At 38.9% G+C, this 19,118-nt stretch overlaps 1 protein-coding gene across 3 annotated transcripts in view; it reads left to right on the forward strand.

The window, feature by feature from the left end:
- Window positions 1–19,118, forward strand: part of TXNRD2 (thioredoxin reductase 2) — a 31,952-nt gene that overhangs the window by 665 nt on the left and 12,169 nt on the right. For 2 of the 3 annotated variants that reach the window (XM_042865434.1, XM_042865436.1), the window contains exons 2-12: window positions 383–448; window positions 1,129–1,185; window positions 1,432–1,576; window positions 1,872–1,946; window positions 2,760–2,838; window positions 3,531–3,593; window positions 3,897–3,967; window positions 7,559–7,578; window positions 7,934–8,025; window positions 10,163–10,337; window positions 18,501–18,637. In XM_042865434.1, coding sequence (XP_042721368.1) covers window positions 383–448; window positions 1,129–1,185; window positions 1,432–1,576; window positions 1,872–1,946; window positions 2,760–2,838; window positions 3,531–3,593; window positions 3,897–3,967; window positions 7,559–7,578; window positions 7,934–8,025; window positions 10,163–10,337; window positions 18,501–18,637 — 980 coding nt within the window. Of the gene's footprint in view, window positions 1–382; window positions 449–1,128; window positions 1,186–1,431; window positions 1,577–1,871; window positions 1,947–2,759; window positions 2,839–3,530; window positions 3,594–3,896; window positions 3,968–7,558; window positions 7,579–7,933; window positions 8,026–10,162; window positions 10,338–18,500; window positions 18,638–19,118 lie in introns of those variants that run through there. The other variant, XM_042865435.1, reaches the window with a different exon arrangement.

Here is a 19,118-nt window from a genome sequence, read left to right on the forward strand (position 1 = left end):
CTGATAAAGCGGGCACTGAAATATGTGTGCAGGAATTGCTGTTGTAACACAGGGACGGAAAGGCCGTACCGGATCCTACCCGCAGCTGAGTGTGCAGAAAGAGCTTTTGGGGACGCTGCACAAAATGTGGTCATTTTCCGCCTGTTTGGGATTGCTTTATTTCCCGCATTTCATGCACAAAACCAGTCTGGGTCCTTTAGTGATTTTTTTGGAGAATGCTTTGGAACACTGAAGAAACACAATTCTTAAACCAGAATCAGCAATGATCAGTTGTAAACAATAGTGTACCTTTTTAAATTTGCCTTTAACACACCTCTCCTGTCTTTCTTGCCTGTTTCTTTTTCTTTCTTCTCCCCCTATTGTCCCCCCAACCTCTTCACAGGAAAGAAGGAGTATGACCTGCTGGTCATTGGTGGTGGGTCTGGAGGCCTTGCTTGTGCAAAAGAAGGTTGGTATAACCAGATAATGAAAGCTTTATGTTAGCTTAGGTGTTGTATGTGGAATCTAGAAGTGATACAGAAAATATTGAACATTTCTAAGATACATAGTATACTGTGCATGATTAATCGTCAACTTACCTCTGTCAAACTGATCTGAAAATTAATTCATGCCCTCAGGTGTGATGATCTTGTTTGGCTTTCCTGTTATTCTTTTTAAAAAATATTTCTTCTGTTGTCTCCAGAAAGTCTAATCTTTATTTCACTGTTTCTGAGTGCTTCTGCAGATGGCATATTTTTGAAGATGGCATGTTTTTCTTTATTATACTTTCCTTATGTATCAGCTAAAACATTTCATTCATGCTGTTTCCAGGACCTGTCTAACTTCTGTGGAGAGTCTTCTGCCTTTTGTAGTGCATTACCCCATGTGTTCAGTAACCCACAAGATTCTTAAACATCTAATTTAGCATCAAATTATTGTGTTTATGGGCCCTAGTCTGGGTTATTAAATGCCTTCTGGAGAATATACTGACAACATCAGCAGCCTGGGCTCTTGGTGTGATGTCTAAAATTATTAAAAACCACCAATTGTCATCTCCTGTACTCTTAATCTGTGCTTCTGCTACTAAATATATTTAGGTTTCAGTGCTTCTCCTTCATCTAAATGTGTTTTCCTGCTTTTTGTTTAAAGCTGCTCAGTTTGGCAAGAATGTGGCTGTTTTGGATTACGTCGAACCTTCTCCACGAGGTATGAAAGAGGAATACTAGAATGATATCTGGATATGTGAGTGAAGCTATGGCCTGGGTCAGCAGGTTGATCCAGGCAGCAAAGTGGCCAAAGCCAAGCTGCATGCTTTGCTTGTGGCAAAAGATAGAAGCTCTGTGTTGTTTCAGAACTGTAGAAGTAATTGCATGAATAAATAATTCTCCAAATAACCCAGTTGTTGTTAAACTCAACTGATGTGGGTTTTTTTGTTTGTTTGTTTGCTTTCAGGAACCAAGTGGGGACTTGGTGGAACTTGTGTAAACGTTGGCTGCATTCCTAAAAAGCTTATGCATCAGGCAGCCCTTTTAGGGGGAGCTCTTAAAGATGCCCAGCACTATGGCTGGAGTGTGGCCCACCCAGTTCATCACAGCTGGTAAAGAATATTGCCCTCCTTTGCACTCCTTTGTCCTGTGAATGTGTAAGGAAGCATACTGTTGGTGTGCAAAATGATTGTCACTGAAGCTTGTTAGACTACCCCTTGTTTAAAACAGAACTGTAATTACTGGCTTATGGGGGCAGCTCTTGTGTTGGTCTGCACTTTAATTTGCTTTCATAACAGAAAGTATTGTAGAACTTTAATAATTTCTAGCAGTCACCTGGATGTTTGAGCTGTATTGTCTGAATTTGTAATACAATGTTTTCATGTTCCATTTCTTGCCTTGTGATAGGTCTGTGATGGCTCAAGCTGTTCAGAATTATGTGAAATCCCTGAACTGGGGACACAGAGTGCAGCTACAAGACAAGTAAATATGACTTTGAAGTTCATATTTCCTCCCACAATCAGGGAGCTCTTCTTGTAGAATCAATTACTTGCCTTTGGAATTTCTCATTAGAGCTAGCACTGTGACTTTATGTCCCTTCTGCTCTGGACTATAGATGTCCTTGCCAGTGTAGGTGAGATATTCTTTTCCCTTCTTTTTCTTTTCTGTAGTGGTTGAAAGTGACCATGGCTGAAGGCTTTCTAACAGCATAGCAGTATTCTTGGTGATCTGGAGAGGTTTTGCATTAATATTAAGCAGTCAGGTTTTAGCAAAATAATTTGACTTGTGCCCCAAGACTTCTGTGCCATACGTACAGGCCTGCAGGTAACACTATACTAAAGCAGCTGAATTTTTTGCTTTTAGTGCAGAAATAATTTATCTGACATACCCAAGTTCTTCAGCATGTGGTTCCTTTTGTAGAGTGATACTAATGTAGCAGGGACCAGTCTGTGACTCCTGCTGAGTGACTTCTGTGTGCTCTCAGAAGAGCATTCTATTAGTAATGTTCTAAATAGTAACGTTATGGACAGTGGAATGTGTATTATTGGAAGAGATCACTAAGCTGATACCAAAGCCTGCCAGAGCATTAGGTGCTGAATAGAGGAGTGAAGTGATAGAAGAATTAAGTGGCAATTGTGTGGCAGAGCTGCAAACAATTTGGTGATATGAGATGCTTCCTTTCTTTTCTATTCCTGATGGCTTTTTTTAGGACTTCAAGTAGGGAAAAAATAGGAGTTTTCATCTGAGTTCTCCTTCACTGAATGTGCGTTTATGTTGTTGTTTTCTCCCGAACAGAAAGGTGAAATATTTCAACGTGAAAGGAAGTTTTTTGGATTCCCATACAGTCTGTGGTTTAGCAAAAGGAGGTAAAAAGGTGAGCTGCTCTACTGGTTTCTGCAGTATAGTTCACTACAAGGTTTTGGTGTGTCCAAAATCTACTTTCTGCTCTGAGTATTAAACCAGTCTGAGATGTGTCAGGAGAACTGCAGAGACACTGAGCTTTCTAATAGAGAACTGTGTGTAGGAAGCAATTATACTGAATGCACTGAATTTGGCTTCAAACAGATGGGTTAGGTAACAAAATAGTGGCTATCTCTGCTTATTTGACAAAAGACTGAATGTGCTTTTTTAATGCTTTTTGTTTTGCTTTGTTTTTGTACAGTGTTGCTGGTTAATGTCAGCCTGAGAGAGCAGATGTTTTCAGGGGGTAAATGTCTTTCAGGGGTGTTGTCTAAAACTATGCCCCCGTTGAGATATCTTAACAGTAGACCTTAGAGATGAGTCACTTGGTGTGATCTCTCCATGTTTTGTCGTAAGCTGCCATTTGTACACAACTGTTCTTTCCAAGTAGTCATCAGAATCTTATCCAGCATAATAACAATTGCATGGTGGACATTAGTAGCAGAGTATGTATAGGAGAAGCCTTCTGCCTGTATTATTTTGCTTTACCCCTGGCCTTTTTTAACATTTTGCTGATTATTATGTCAGATAAATAGTAGGCGGTAGTGCCAGCTTGCTCTCATATTGCTCATTTCAGGTGCTTGATTGTTGTGTTTTTGCTTGTAGACTACTCTTACTGCTGAAAACATTGTCATTGCTACTGGAGGAAGACCCAAATATCCCACTCACGTAAGTTACACTTGCCATTTCACAACTTCAATGACTTTACTGTTGTGGTCTCAGATAATAACAGATGTTCAGAGGATAACGTAAACATTGTAACACATGAGACATTTCTTATCTGAGTGTGAAACACTATTTTTTGCATGAGCTACAGGATTTTCAGAGAAGCACTTTTATAGAAAACAATTTTCATTGATTTACTATGTTAATGTTCTTAGCATCATGGAGTCATCTAGGCTGGATAAGATCTTCAAGATCATGTGATCTTGCCAGTCTTGCAAATTCAAGATCTTCCCTGTGTGTTTGTAGATTACGGGCGCACTGGAGTATGGAATCACAAGTGATGATCTATTCTGGTTAAAAGAGTCTCCTGGAAAAACGTGAGATACTTTAAAATGTCTTTAATATGTTGCAGCATTTATACATTTTACAGCAAGGTGAAAAATGTCCAAAATTGCCTTTTATGTCATGTTTTCCTTCTGAGAATTTGTTTTACTACGCAGCAACATCTCACTATCAGCTCTCATAAGTAACTAGCACAGATTTTTTTTTTCCATGCTATTCCCGTTTAAAATGAAATTAAGATTGAATTTTCATCGTTGGTGAAGGCGTCTTATTTGCTGTGGCAAACTTCCTCTTGGAAGCCACAAGAGGGCAGCATGAACTTAAGCAAAGGCTGCACCGTCCAGATTCTTTGCTACGGGTTTACGAGAAGCTGCTTCTCAATTGGAAACCCCAAGATAATGTTACGTTCTTTTAAGCGATGGCATGTCTGATAATCCTATCATCTAGCTGCATTTTCTTTTGTTACTTTTGCCCCTTTTTATGGCTTGAAAGCTGTCGATAAATTGAAATAATAAAACCTGTTCTTTTCTATGTAAATTGTCACAGCATGTTTTACAGCACGTAACACAGTAAGTTTCTGAATCCACACAACACTCCAAAGCATTTTCTTGATTCAAATAGCTGTGGTAAGAAATATACACTTGCTAGCATGTAAGTCAGCTGGCACTATTTCTGTTTGTCTTTTGGTTGTGCCTGTGTCCCCGGTTCAACGTCTTCACGTGGTTCTGAACAGGGAAATTATATATCAGAAAGAGGCTTGTAACAAATACAATGCTAGTGCTTTCAAAAGACAGAGAGTTGGCGTTCATGATCATGACTTTCTAATGCAAAGATACAGTGTATGCTAAGGTGAGCATCAAACAGATAAGGGCTCATTGGTACAGTTTAAAAACAATTAAATTTGCAGCTCTTTGCATTATATCAGTCATTTCTTGAATTTTGAGAGCATGATTTATATGAGGAAATTACAAAAAGTGAAGAAAGGGGAAAAAAAGAACACTTAAACATAAGGCTTATCCTTGCAAGATGTTTCTGTGAAAATGTGGCTTTTGTCCAGTTGCTTCAAATACGTGTTGTAACAGTGTAATATGGGAGCCTAGTGTTTATATGTTGCATTCCTAAGATTTAGTCAAAATAAGCCCTCGGGGACTACAGTAGCATTTCTGTACTTTATCAGGCTCTGTCCTAGCAAATGAAGGAGGGAGTTGTTAAAGGTTTGTTTCTGACGGATTTGTTTCTTTTATAAATACTCCCAAGGTTCAGTTTAACACTTTTTGTTTTTCAGTCTGAGCTGTGTTTTACTTATTCTTTCTTTTTTCCTCTTCCAAATGTACATAGCCAAGCTGTGAATGAATATGGCTGGAAGTTGTAGAACTGTCAGTCCTGCAGTTATTCTTTCTTTTTTATTTTTTTTCTGAACACAAACTGTTGGCCAAATTAAAAGTCCCTTAGATACACAAACAAGGAATTCTTGCTACTGAGATGAAGGCCTTGGCAGAGTGAGTTAGAAAAGGTGCCTTGAAATATGTTCAGCATGAGTGAGAGATTGAGCAGGTGTGGCAGAGGTTAGGTTCTGCTTTTAAAACTTTTCAGTTAGGTGCCCAGGAATCATCGAGTTTGTGGAAGAGATGGTGAATAATGCGTGGATGCTGGCTGGCAGCTGTTTTTCATTTGATGAGAAAGAACAAACGCATGCAGAAGCTGCAGATATTCTGACTCTATTCCCTGTGCATCTCCTCAGATATTTCTTTATGTGCAGTGTGTGGCTTTTTGCAGCAGTTCCCTGAAGTCTGCAGGCTGAAAGAGGGGATGTTCATCCATTCATAGATTAATCAGATAGTATAATGCTGGAAAAAAATATCTGCCTGTGTGTTAGATTATTTGCCAAATGTAAAACCTAAACCGGTAGATTTTGATCTTTTGGTAAGAGAATATGATAAGGTTTTGTTTCAAATGCTTGTACTTTGTTGCTTTTGCTCCTAAAATTAAATAACGTATTTAAAATCTGTGATGAGTTTGTGGTTCAAGATTAAGTACATTTCTGAATTTAAGTAGATTTCTATCATCTCTAGCTTTTTAAAATGCAATTGCCAACCTACTTCTTTCATACCCGAAAACTCTCAGCTGTTTTTAAACTTTGTGTTATGGCAGGGAGAGACCTGCTCTGTAAAAACAAACAAGTCCAGCAGAACTGTGCCAGTCATTGCTGTGGATTCTGGTTCATGGTGTGTTGTTCTCCCCCAAGTGGTCGAAAGTTCTTTATGAAGCATGTGCTTCTGTAGATGAAGATCCCAGTCAGAAAGAGTCTTAACATTCTGTGTAGTCCTTGTAGCAGTAATTAGGTATTTTGATCCTTAATGATGCTTTTTTCCTTATTGAAAAATGCAAGAAGAAGCTTTGTTGTAAGTATAAGTATTATTTGGAATGCATCTCTAAGCAGTGAGATGCTAACAAACCTGCATATCATGTGAGTAACAAAGACGTGTGAGTACAGCTTGCCCAGCAGCTGGCTGTCAGTGACTGACCAGTTTGACCCACTTCTACCACCAGAACAGCGACTGAACTCTTTGTGTGTTGGATACCCAGCAGACAGCAGACAGAGGGAACTGAGGATATGGAAGAGAGAGGACTGTTACAGCGTGCAGGCGTCTGAGTACAGGCATAGAAACTGGTGTTCTAACTTCAAAATGCTGATGAGCAACTTCAGTGATATTTGTGATTGAAAGAGTGTGAAATACAGGGAGCCATAGGATCTGCAGTGTTATTCAAGATCTAAACAGGATATATTTGATTCATAGTAGTCCAATTAAATCTATAGTTTGAACTAAATTATCTACAGCTATGTACATGAGCTTTTAAAGACAGGAAAGACAAATATTTGTCATTTGGATAAATAAGATGATGAAGAAGTGGATGCCTTCAAATCAAATAGAAATTTAGCAGTTAGTAAAATCTCCTATTCTCCTTTTGGGAACCATAACCTGCTTGATAAAAAGATGATAAATTCAGTATGTGCTTAACTTCTGATTGACTTAAGTTTTCAAGAAGTTTTAGAAATTGGTTAGTAATCAGGATATACCTCGAGATTTCAAAATATGCTTCAATTTGATGAGGTGCATGTCTGTGCACTAATATGTTGTGTACTGTCTCAGAAGCAATGGTGCTAAGAGACCCTGAAAAATGAGGCATCGGTAGCAACAGACACTGTGTGTTTGGGGGAAAATAGTGTCAGTTTGCAGTCCAGATGCTTCCATCTGAGGTGAACCACAGAGCACAGCTGAAGTATTCATGATACCTCTTAACCTTGCTGGCTGTTCTGATTTTTTTTTCCATAGCTTTTTTCACTTTGACTTTCAGAATATATGTTCAAGTATCTCTTTACAATATAAAAACACTTCCATGTGTCTTATATGCCTGTTATTTTAAAAATTCTGTTAAGAAATTAACCTCACTTGTTTTAGTATTGTCTTAGTTGGAGTAGACAGGCTTTCTTCCCACTTAACAATATCAGATCCACTGCTCAGATCTGTGATCTTGTAACCGCACACACTTCCAAAATAATTGTTGTTTATGCAAATATGCACAAGTTAATTCCACAGCTTCATTCTTTCTTTTTTATATAACAGGTTGGTTGTTGGAGCCAGTTGTATCCTTTGAAAATCTGTGATAGCTTATGGTTATAAGCAGCATAGCTGCCTTTCAATGAAAGCTTAATTTCCCAAACTTCTGTGCTCATGCCCAATATAATGGGAATAATTTTCCATGCAGTAGCATCGTGGGTCAGCTGAAGATGAATTCTCAGGATCTGGAAAACAGTCTTGTCTCTGAGGAAAGTAATATTCTAAGGCTTTGGATTTTTATACTGTTCAACAAAAGGAAGCTAAGGATGTGTGAGGAGAACGTGGTATCTGTAGGTAGAAACACCACTTGTATGCTACCTTTTGCTCTGTTGCATTTATATGAAACCATTGTTTATGCTTCTTTAACTGATACTTCACCAGATGTTTCGCTTGAATGTGCTGGTTTTCTAACTGGTATTGGGTTGGACACTGCAGTCATGATGAGAAGTATCCCACTTCGTGGGTTTGATCAGGTCAGTGCAGAATATCTTGCATCTCCTTGCTTATCAAACATAAGGTATGCTTCATTATTTTTGTCTCCTAAAGAAAGGACGACATTGGCTTTTCCAAACATTCCCAGTACATAATTTCTGAAGAGTAATTAAATGAATATCAGCTCATGTTTTCCTATCGTATCACTTGATCTTTTATTCAGAAAATTTAATCTTTTTTTTCCTGCTTAACTGAAAACAGGATTGAATAGATTGGGAAGCAGGGAGGGATATGTACTGTGCCACTGCTAGAAGTATTAGATGATTTCTTTAAAACAACCCAGAGTTGCTAAGAGTTGCAGATAATGATTTTTAAAGTAAATTACTGGACTTAGCATGAAGTAGTTCAATGTGGAGATCATTATGGTGAATGTAAGTAAATCTCCAAGCTGAAAATTCTTAATGAAATAGGAACTGGAAATCACGACTTCATGACTTTCATAACAGTGACAACTGCAACAAGGTAAAAAAAAAAAAGTGTGTGCATTATATGGAGTGAGAGAGTGATCTCAGTGGAACCATCAGCCCTAAGATGGAGAAAGGTATAAGCAAAAGAGAAGTTTAAAGAGAAAAAACTGTTTCAAGATTGGGGGGAAAAGTATGAGTGGTCACAGCTGCACTGACAAACAGAAAACAGTTTTGGCCATAATTCCCTTCCTGCTTAAAAAGAATAGAAATACAGTGGAGGGGGAAAAAGAAGGGGGGGGGGAGGGAGTTATGTTAAAAACAGATTTATTTGCTTAAAGAAGCAGTAGTGGGAAGTATGGTGGCTTCGGGTTAAGGACAATGATTGGACTTAGTAAAGGCACTGATTGAGTGTGGTTTTGTAGCCCCTGCTGGGAGAATATTGTAAAGGTAATTGTAGATCTTCTGTCTCTGCAAGATTTGATGCTAGCATTACCTTGATTTTTGAAGTTTGTGTACTGTTCTTAAAACAGTAAGAGAATTCTGGTTTTCACTCACACCTGCACTGATTTTTTTTTTTTTAATTGTTTTAAATGTGTAACAGCTCAGTTTTGAGAAAGGATATTGTTAGAAGAAGCAGTGATAAGTACCACTGCAGGTAATGATAGCTTCTGCTGGCACACCAGCCACCCGTACTTTAAAGTCTTTTCCTTAAAACTCGTGGAATGTGTAGCAGAATTTGCAAAACCCTGTATAAGAATGTGCCTGGGGAACTGCACTCATAATGGAAGAAATCTGCATGAGGAATGACATCAGATCTGAGTGAGCAGGGAATAGCATTAGAATTATGTGTGTGGCACTTTATAAAATACAGTAGGGCTTTCTCTGAGAACTTGATCTTCTGCAGGCAGCAAGGCACAATAGAAACTTCAGAGGTAAGTTGGAACAGATATAAAATAATTACATTCAATCTGTAGCCACACTGAGTCTGATGGAAACTGATTAGTGAGCTGTCACGTTTCTAAAGTGATATAATAACCCTGTTGTTGCTTTCCTGTTGGTTAACTAACATCAAAAATAAAGTTCTGTAAGTCAAGACCCTGCATGTAGATCTTGTGTGAGCGGTTTTGTGATGCTGTCCTTTGAGTAGTAAAGATATCCTTTGACAAAGTGCAACCTGAATTACTGCTGTCAAAGCAGTGACATCTTGGATAAACTTGTCAGTGTTGTGCTTTACTCACTGCTTGTGGTGTGGCATTATTTCAAACAAGCTCTTGGGACAAATGCATTATTTCCTTTTTGTAGTAGAACTTCTCAGAAAATTTTAGGGGTTTATAATTATTGCAGAGAAATGACAGGTGTCATGGCGAAGGGAAGTATTTTTCTTAATTAGCTTTATTAAAGTGTTGAATTCAGCTGCCAGAAAACAGCAATTGTGGTAATGAATTTGCACTAGATGCTATTTTTGTATAAAAATCAAATTATTATACACAAGTTTTTACTCACTTTTTAAAAATAATCTGAATACTCAGATGCAGGTACCTCTTGGAATAGAGGTTGCAGGTCATTGTAGCTCAGCAAATTGTCATGGGTCAACAGTGCACAGTAGCTAAGTGACAAAGAATGTTTGAAATATGTGGTGTGTTTATTGGATTTCATAAAGGCAGCTGAAGGTCGTGTCTAAGAATAAATGCTTTTTCTCCTTGCTTGACAGCAAATGGCATCTTTAGTAACTGAGCACATGGAATCTTATGGCACAAAATTTTTAAAGAAATGTGTCCCAACTAAAGTTGAAAAATTGGGAAGCAGCAAGTTACAAGTCACCTGGAAAAATACTGACTTGGGCACAGAAGAAACGGATTCCTTTGACACAGTGATGTGGGCAGTAGGTAAACCTGATCATCTTTATGTTTATTTGTAATGCTTTCCTTTTTGAAAAGGAAACTCCTTCATGTTCTATGGGGCCAAACCTATTTTTAAGATTTAGTATCCTAAAGGTCAATCATTTTCAAATTCATTTCTTCCACGTGTGACTTGTTCACTTCCTAAAGCCCCATGGAAGTTACAGTGAATGAAGCAATGCACAGTAATTACTTATGTATGAGAGGCAATGAGTGTGATGCTGTTTAGTCGTCGAAACTTTCCCAGAAGGTGAGAGCATGAATGCCAGCAACCTCTGTCACTGATGTTCTGTAAGTACACACTTGGTCTTATTTGTGGAGATACTCACTGCAAGTTTGTATTGGTCCTACCTTCGAGGTTAGGTTTCTGCTAGGGATTTCTAAACTGTTCCTGTTAAGTTTGTAACTGCAGCCATCATTCCATCCAGGGAAGTAGAAATAATTCTCTCTTAAATGAAATCCAAACTCGTTGCAGGGAGCCTTGGCTCTTGGGAGATTTTTGCAGTGTTTCAGATCCTTCACATGATCCTTCTCAGTTCCTGTGCTAGTTCTGATGGACTTGCAAGCCCATTGGAATAGGATACCTCTTGTTTCGTCTTACATGGCCCTCTAAATATCTGAGATACTAGATACATAATGAACAGCTGAAGGCAGCAGTGGTGTTTAGAAAGCAGGTATCTGGTGGATGTGATGAGTAAGCTTAAACTTGCTGCCCAAAAAATCTGTTTTGATGCAGAAGAATGATCTGTTTTACATCAGCTTTAAGAACTCCTTTTAAACTATTACAATTTTATGTTATTCTTCTCTAACACGACTGCTCTATAGAAGCATGAGAAGCATTACTTGTTCACCTGTTAAACAGATTAAATTTAATTAGTGAAGTCACAGAATAGATCAATTTATAGCTTTGTGTTCTGCCCAGTGGACTCAACCTACTGTCCTGTTGTCCCTTCCCCCTGGTTGTGTCTGCTTTGTATCTTCCTAATGCTCTAAAGAGAGAGCACGCTGTGTCTCATCTTCTTTGGATTACTTTGATTACCCTTTTCCTGGAAGTGTAAAGTGCTTGTGGAAACTACAGAAGGAACATCTGATAGCGGGTTATACTCACCAGTACCAAAGACACTCCTGCTTTCTGAGAGCAAAAATGCTGTCTGGAACAGCAGCAATCCAGAAAACTGGGGAATGGTATTTCTAAAGTGAAACGAAGCCTGCTTTTCCTTTCTACTTCTTTGTTTTTCTTTCTTCCCCCCCCCAAAAGCCTGTATCTAAATGCGGTCACTGATTTTTTTTCTCAGCTTTCTGGTAAAACCACGCTCTCATGCAGAGTCACACCTGTGATATTTCAAGTCAATTTATTTTCTTTTGTCAAAGATTAAAAATGAGCTGTTAAGTTGAAATAACACCATAAACATCTTGGTTTAATACTAATTATAATAAAGTTGCATCCTATGCTATTACAACTCTAGTTGTAACACGACTGCACTTGCTATTTTTAATACAAAAGAGCCATATTCGTTGTAATTCCTGTCAGAGATTTGAGTTGTGATCCATGTATAGAAACTGAAAAATGAACAGGTTGGGGTTTTTGTGGTTCTTTTGGTGCCTTTGTAGTTTGGGCTTTTTTTCCCTTTTTTTCTTTTGTTGTTGTTTGTTTAAGTGTTCCAGTTGGCACTCCACACTTAAGGATTAAGAACATTAGCAGTTAAAACTGTTTAATCGATGTGCAGTCAGTATGATTCATTGTTTTTCTCTGCATCAGCACACCCACACCAGGTGTCTCAGATAATAGACTGGGAAACTTGGTGGTGTTGAGGATTTCCTGTCTGCAGATGTGCCAGTTACAGTACTGATTGAAGAAAGTCAGCTTGTAGAGTTAGTTCAAAAGCAGCCACTGTGGTTAACTAATTGCAGCCTGAATTATAGTAGATCTTCCCTTGATTTTTGTGAATGTATCTGTGAATGGATTATTACAATTAATAGGATTCCATGGATGATGTTAAAAATGCTTACTGACAGTGGGATAATTCAAGGTTGGTAAGCTACAGATCCGATGTCTTAAGGTGTAACCTTGGTGGGGGAGCAGAAAAATTAGTTTGTCTCTATGAAGAATTTTGTTTCTATTTTATTGGAATGTTTAATTTCCTACTAGTATGAATAAGCTATTAAAAGCAGACTTTACTTTTATAGCAGATTTTTGTACCAGTCCAAATGTTTGAGGCAAATAATATTTTGATAGATTTTACTGTAACTTAAAGATTTCAGTCTAAAGCTTTTAGGGGTTATTACTACAAGCTTTGTGTTACTGTGCTGAGCTGGGAAGCAGGTCACTGAAAACAGCTCTTGCTTGGCCTCTATTTCTGTCTGTTCAGTCAGGTAGTGTCCTTCTGTTTTTCACTACTGCTCTGTCAGCTGCTCTTGTGAGAATTCTCCTGAAATAAGCACCTGAGATATTGTTTCTGTATTGAAATTATGCATATAACTTTTAGTATGACAAAACATTATATCTGCTCATAAGGACACCAGAAAACCTTTTGATGCTAAGTGCCTGATGTACCTGAGCTACAAAACAACATTGAGTTTGTGCTTGCACAGGTGGAACACAGGGTGTTTGTCCAAAGGAAGGGGTAAAGACTGACACATTTAATCCAAGATGCAAGCGCTGATCTGTGGGGCAAAGCAGGAGATGAAGCTCTGTGCAGTGCACTTGTTCAAGCTGTCGGAGGAATGAAACTCGTATTGAGTTCTGCAGCTGCAACCAGCTAATGTGTAACAGGAAAGGACAAGTTGTATTTCCATTTTAATTTGCCGTTGATGGCAAAACGTTACTGCTGCAACTGGCATTTGTCCAGATGATTCATAAGGTCCTTGGAAAAGATATTGAATTACTGTGTATCTGATGGGAATCTTACTCTGTGGAGGAGCAGCTCCGGACTGATAATTAAACTAAGCAGGTGTTTATAAAATATCCTGCAGTTAGTTCGACAGAGAAAGTGGGATAGTGCACTAGTGAATTGTTATTAGAAAGAGTGGTGACCAGAAGCAGCTCTGAAGTCTAGCTTTACAAAAGAGAAATGGCTCATTGATGAGGGCAATGCAACAACCGTTCTCAAGTGCCTTTGCATTCATAGGTTTGTTAGAGGAAAGCCGCCATGCCTTTGAAAGAATATCATCTTTTCTATGTGGTGTGCTTAGTCGAGGCTCTGGGTCTCTGTTCTGAACTCCATGTGTCTCTTTCTCATTAATTTTTATCCATGACTGTCTTAATAAGATACGATTTCTTCATTCCTTATGAAAGTAGTCACTCTCGTTACATCACTCAGTGCTTTTTTTCCCAGTGTATATTTTTTTGTGACATTCAGTCAGGCTTGTTTCTACAAGGCTATTTTTAATGTGCTGGTAATATATTTGCATTAAAAGGGATGCAGATGTACATTTAACTCGCCCATAACTTTGGATGTAACTGTATTTTATTGTGCTTACTTTATCAGCTCGTAACTGCAAAACTAACTGCTCCTTTTTGGGGAAAAATTACATATTAGAGTATGCCTCTAACTTGCACATTAGAAAACATTTTGGAATCTGAACTATAAGATGACATTTGATTCAAGAAGTGATGGCTAGGTCTGAATGGTGGCTTAAAGAAAGAAAAAATGGCAGAAAATACTCCAAAGTAATTTTGTATAACCAATATAATTAGTGTGACTTCTGCAGAATATGGGTTCTATTCGCCTGTAAGTGTGTGGGAGACTGAAGCTGATGGCCTCACTTGGCAGTGGTTGATGGGTTCTGATTTTTGGGACTGCAGCAGCAGCCTTAAAGGGTGCGGAAAACCTTTGGTTACTGCAAGCTCAGTGTGGGAGAACTGATGTGAAGGTGAACTGTTCTTTTCATATAAGGAAGCGTTTCCTGCACTCTTTACCTTGCAAAGACCTTGAGAACAAAGCAAATAACAGCTGTTAGAAGGCAGCCCGGTGCTGTAAGATTTCCCTTGGTCACAGAGCATTTGGAGCAGCTTTTTTTTTGTTGTAGTTCAGGTAGGACCACAGTGGCCATCCGCGGCCTTTTGTTGCCAGGTGCAGGTAAGTTCAGCTGTATGCTGGGTGGCGATGGCCAGGCAGTGACTGGTTGCACTGTGGCTGCCAGAGACTTTCTCGTCTGGCTCATCAGTATCACTAATCAGTGCTAGTAGAAGTGCTTCAGCCAGACGGACGTAGCAAAGAACCAGCTGCCCCAGCACTGACTGAGAGGCGCTTGGGTTTTTGTTGCCAAATTGCATCAGGCTTGCTGAAAATCTGTCACTAATGGGTGAAATGTCCAAAAATGTCCTTCTAACGCTGGTGTACTCTACTGTCAATGTGATATCATTTCTGAACTTTTAAAATCCTAATTAATATTCCTGTAGCTGGTATTTTGTTGTAATCTGAATATAGCTTATGCTTTGTTGGTCTGTGTTAGTCATGATCAGCTGGCTATGGTCTGTATTTTCTTTGTAATACCTACAGTTTTCAGGAAGGGCTCCAAAGGAGGAGAGAGCAGAGGTCTTGACAGTGTTCTGGGGGCTGAGTCAGGCACCCAGAATAAGATGACGGTGAATACCAAGACTGGGAACACAGATGAGATTTTCATTGAGGTTAAACCACGGCTGGATTTGGTACAGTTATGAAATGATGTGTAAAAATACAAATATGTAGGTAAGAAGTGGAGAAGACTTGGGCTTAGGTTTTATGCCAGAAAATCCATCCTGCCTCACCACAATATCCTGACAGCAGCCAACTGCGGTATCATGCCTGACATGAAAATGATTGGTTGGCTCTACTTGGAATTTTTCACATGCTGGGGGCAAAGTGACATTCCAATTTCTGTGATTAAGAAACTGCAGAAGACCTATTATAAAACTTTAGAGTTGCTGTCAGCTGCACCTTTATCACCCTGGGAAATCTTAGTGTGCAGGAGTGTGCTGTCACTCAATTATTGCTGATACTTTGGCTTTTGCTCAGTTTAGCTGATTCAAGCTCTACCATTGTAGATCCTGCACCTAAAGGTCACAGCAGGCTGGCATTGCCTTCAGCTTATTTGCTGTCCAACTGCAATTGCCGGAGCCACTCCACAGATAATGGGACAGAAATGCTACATCAGACATTGCCAGCCTGGTGTCTGCCTGAGATGTGCCTTGATGAGTCTCCTGTTGCTGGCTGTAGCTAAGCTGATCGAAGCCCCCTGGAAGCCATGTTGCTGTATTTTGCAAAACCATATCAACAGGTTGTTGGTGAATGAGGACAAACCCTTAGCACTGGGATGTGTGTGACTTTCACAGCTGCGTGGTTGTTGCATGGCTCTATTAAAGATGAGATTATGATGTGATATTAAAAGTGCAGGAGGTGAGTAACCTTCTTCATGGGTCGGAGTTGAATTTACATCATTCTTCCTTTCTGCCACCTGTCTGTCATAAAACTTGCAGTTTTGAGTAAAATATAAAGCAATAAAAATATTGTGTATGTCTTGCACAGTCTTACACTTCTTATTCGGGAGTTTCAGGACAGTGAGCATCTTCAAACTAAAACTCTGCAAGCTGGATTAAAAAACAAAACAGCCATCTCTGTTGCCTTGTGGATCTCAGGAATAAGCTACAAACTTATGCTTTCATGAAGCAATGAGTATATAAATAAATGTAGGAGTTTGGGTATGAAGCAGATCTTCTTTTCATCCAATATTACTGAAGAGTGTTGAGAACTGATTCTGTAATACCACGTAACTGAATGTTGGGAAATTTCTCAATTTCCTGAATTTGGCATTAAAACTAACCAAGCCACTTCAGTTAGTCATGAAGCTACAGTAGATTTGAGGTGTAGCAAGATCAGTATGTGTAATGTTGTCCTATGGAGGTGATCCAGCATGGGTTAGTTTTTAATATTCTATTATTACTTTCAGAAATAGTATTTAGGCAGTCAAGTTCAGAGAGAAATTTTGCTGAGTAGCAACACACTTTAATTCTTAGCTATTAATATCAAACTGTACACGTGTTAAAATAGATTGGAATTGAAAGGTTAAGTGTTATCCTGCAGATTTGATAAACTCAGCTGTTGTTGTTGTCACAAGTCTTTAAATGACTTTATTGACAGTTTCTCTTTTTTTCCCTCTTTCAGTGCTTGCCATTGCGTGCTAAGAGTTCTCTTGGCTCTGCCTGGCAGGAAAAGGGGGAAACTAGAAAACCCCATTAGCTGTCCATTTGCAGAATATCCAGGCTTTACTCTCAATTCACAGAGAAATACAACGGTAGGAAGTTGTTTCACATCCGAGCCAAGATAAGGTCCTGCAGGTTTATTATTTTTGTTGCCTGATAACATCAGGACTGGGGAGCAGGGGGCAGAGAAGGAACAGCAGATCAACATCCCATGGGGACAACAGAAGGGAAGACAGACAGATAGCCAAGTGCCGACAGCTTCAGTCAGTACTCCCAGAGGAAGTGTTGGTTTCACCAGATGAAATTAATACACAGAAGTCTTTACAGAGGCATTCAAATGTGACATTGTTTGGGGGGCTTGGCTATGTGACAGATGTATAAAGCAGTGAATCATATGTTTACATATAATTAAGTCTGTATTGACAAGCCAGGTTTTCCTTTTGTTTAATAATTTCCTACATTAACATCAAAGAGCTTGTTTTTATAATGAAAACACATTTCCCTTTTTGTTTTGCTTTGCTATAGCTCTATATTAACTTCAAACGCAAAATCGTGACTCACAGGGAGAGAGATGTATGTCGATATGTCCACATCCATTTACAGCCTCTAAAAATGTATGCCATGTTATAAAGCTTCCTTCATTTGGATGCAATCAAGTAATCTCTTCTGTACAGTATAGTGTGTCCCTAACAACTTCTGAGTTGAGTACCTGATAATTTCACTATGCTTATTAACCTTGAAATATGTTTGAGAAACCGGTTAGGTTTTAAGATTCCATTTCTGGATCAGGAATTGCTTTGCTTGATACTCTGTGCACCACTCAGTAGAGCTTGCATTAAGGCAATGGTAGTAACTTAAGGCAGAAAATACTAGAAAAATGTTTTTAAAGATGTATTGGATGAAAAATATGAGGGCTGCTCCAAAAGTAATGCCTCCTGTTCCATTATGCTGGCCATGACGTCAGAGGCGGCTGCTGGTGCCATGGCAGCAGAGGTTGAAGCTTCCCACCAACATCCCGCTATGTTTTGTTGCTGTGTGACAGGTGGCAGCAGGGCGGCACTCTGACAGAATGGCATCTGACATGGGAGTGTGTATGGAGCACAGGTGTGTCACTGAGTGCTCCATGCAGAACAAACGCCTGCACCTCCACCGATGCAGATGTTCACAAGTGCTGCATGCAGCTCTTGTTCATGGCTAGTGAAAATGCACAGCTAATGGTGGTGATTGTGTTGAAAAATAGTGTTTGGTAGCTGCAATTTTTTGCTATTGAATTTTGCTCTTTGTATCTGTTGTAGTTTACATGGAAATAATCAGAAGGCTTTACTCTTGGAATGGCCTACAGAAAAAAATAGAGAAGAATCATATGGAAGAGATATAATTTAAAATCTTTGGAAGAGGAAACTAATAGCATATAGGCTCGGTATAATTAGCCTCATTTGCTTTTAAATCCATTAAAACAATAGTTTTAAATTCTAAAAGGTAGTTTTACAGAGTTTGAGCCAAATATTAAATGGCTCAACACAAGGAGGTTGAGAGCAGAGTTGATAAACTTCATCATCCGGGCTGAGGGAACTAAAAAAGTTTTAAAGTATTTTTAAAAGAGGAATGTTTGGTAGGAATGAATCCACGAGGCTGTTTGTTAGCATTGAGAGCCGTTCAGTTACTGTTCGTTGGAAATTGTCAGTGTAGAAGTTGCATCATTATGTGTATATGTTCATTCTACATTAGTAAGATACATTTAGGATGCACAATAAATTTTAAACCATTTGACTTCAGCTTTTTTAGCAATGGATGATGTCCTGCATATTTTTATGGCTTTTCAGAATTAGGTGTGTTTTGTCTTCTTTCTGCTTCGGCTATCACACTGAATGAAGATCTTGACATTCTGGAGTGAAGAACGCTGACATTTTAGATTAACGCTACTAAAGTTTTCCAACAGCTTTTACTTAAATATTTATTTTTTTCTTTAGGCCGGGTCCCTGACAGTGGAACTCTCAATTTGGAGACTGTTGGAGTGAAAACTAATTCTGAAACTGGAAAGATCATTGTTGATGCCAGTGAAGCTACTTCTGTTCCTCACATTTATGCCATCGGAGACATAACAGAGGTACTGAGTCTACATAAACTGTGTTACAATAACAGGAAGCCAGCTTTGTTCCTGACTAATAGCTCGTCCCCAGATGTCGTCATGCTCTAGCATATATCTCTGTGTTTTGCTCTTTTTCATTTTGTGCAGCTGTAGTGTTCATGCTTGGCACCTGGTTGAGTAATTTCCTTCACATGGATCTTGTGAAGTGCCTCAGCATTAGTGATTATTACTGATGTTTATCAGGGAAGGTATCACTGGTCAGAGGCTAATAATAATGTCTTTATCACTTTAATTATCTTTCTAATGTTTGCATCGCTTCAGATGTACGACTTCATGCTCCCTGTGAATGCTGAGTGAAAGTATTTCTTACCTTCTGGAGCTGCATACACTTTCAGGGAACGACCACAACAGTTCTGTTGATGTTCATCCTATGGTAGCATTTCTGCATTCTGACGTAAAATGCTGCTAACAAAAATATATACCTCTGAAACAAGGAAAG

This window comes from Lagopus leucura, unplaced genomic scaffold (genome assembly GCF_019238085.1).
Source record: "Lagopus leucura isolate 7727_CA_CO unplaced genomic scaffold, USGS_WTPT01 Super-Scaffold_806, whole genome shotgun sequence".
Classification (NCBI taxonomy): Eukaryota; Metazoa; Chordata; class Aves; order Galliformes; family Phasianidae; genus Lagopus; species Lagopus leucura.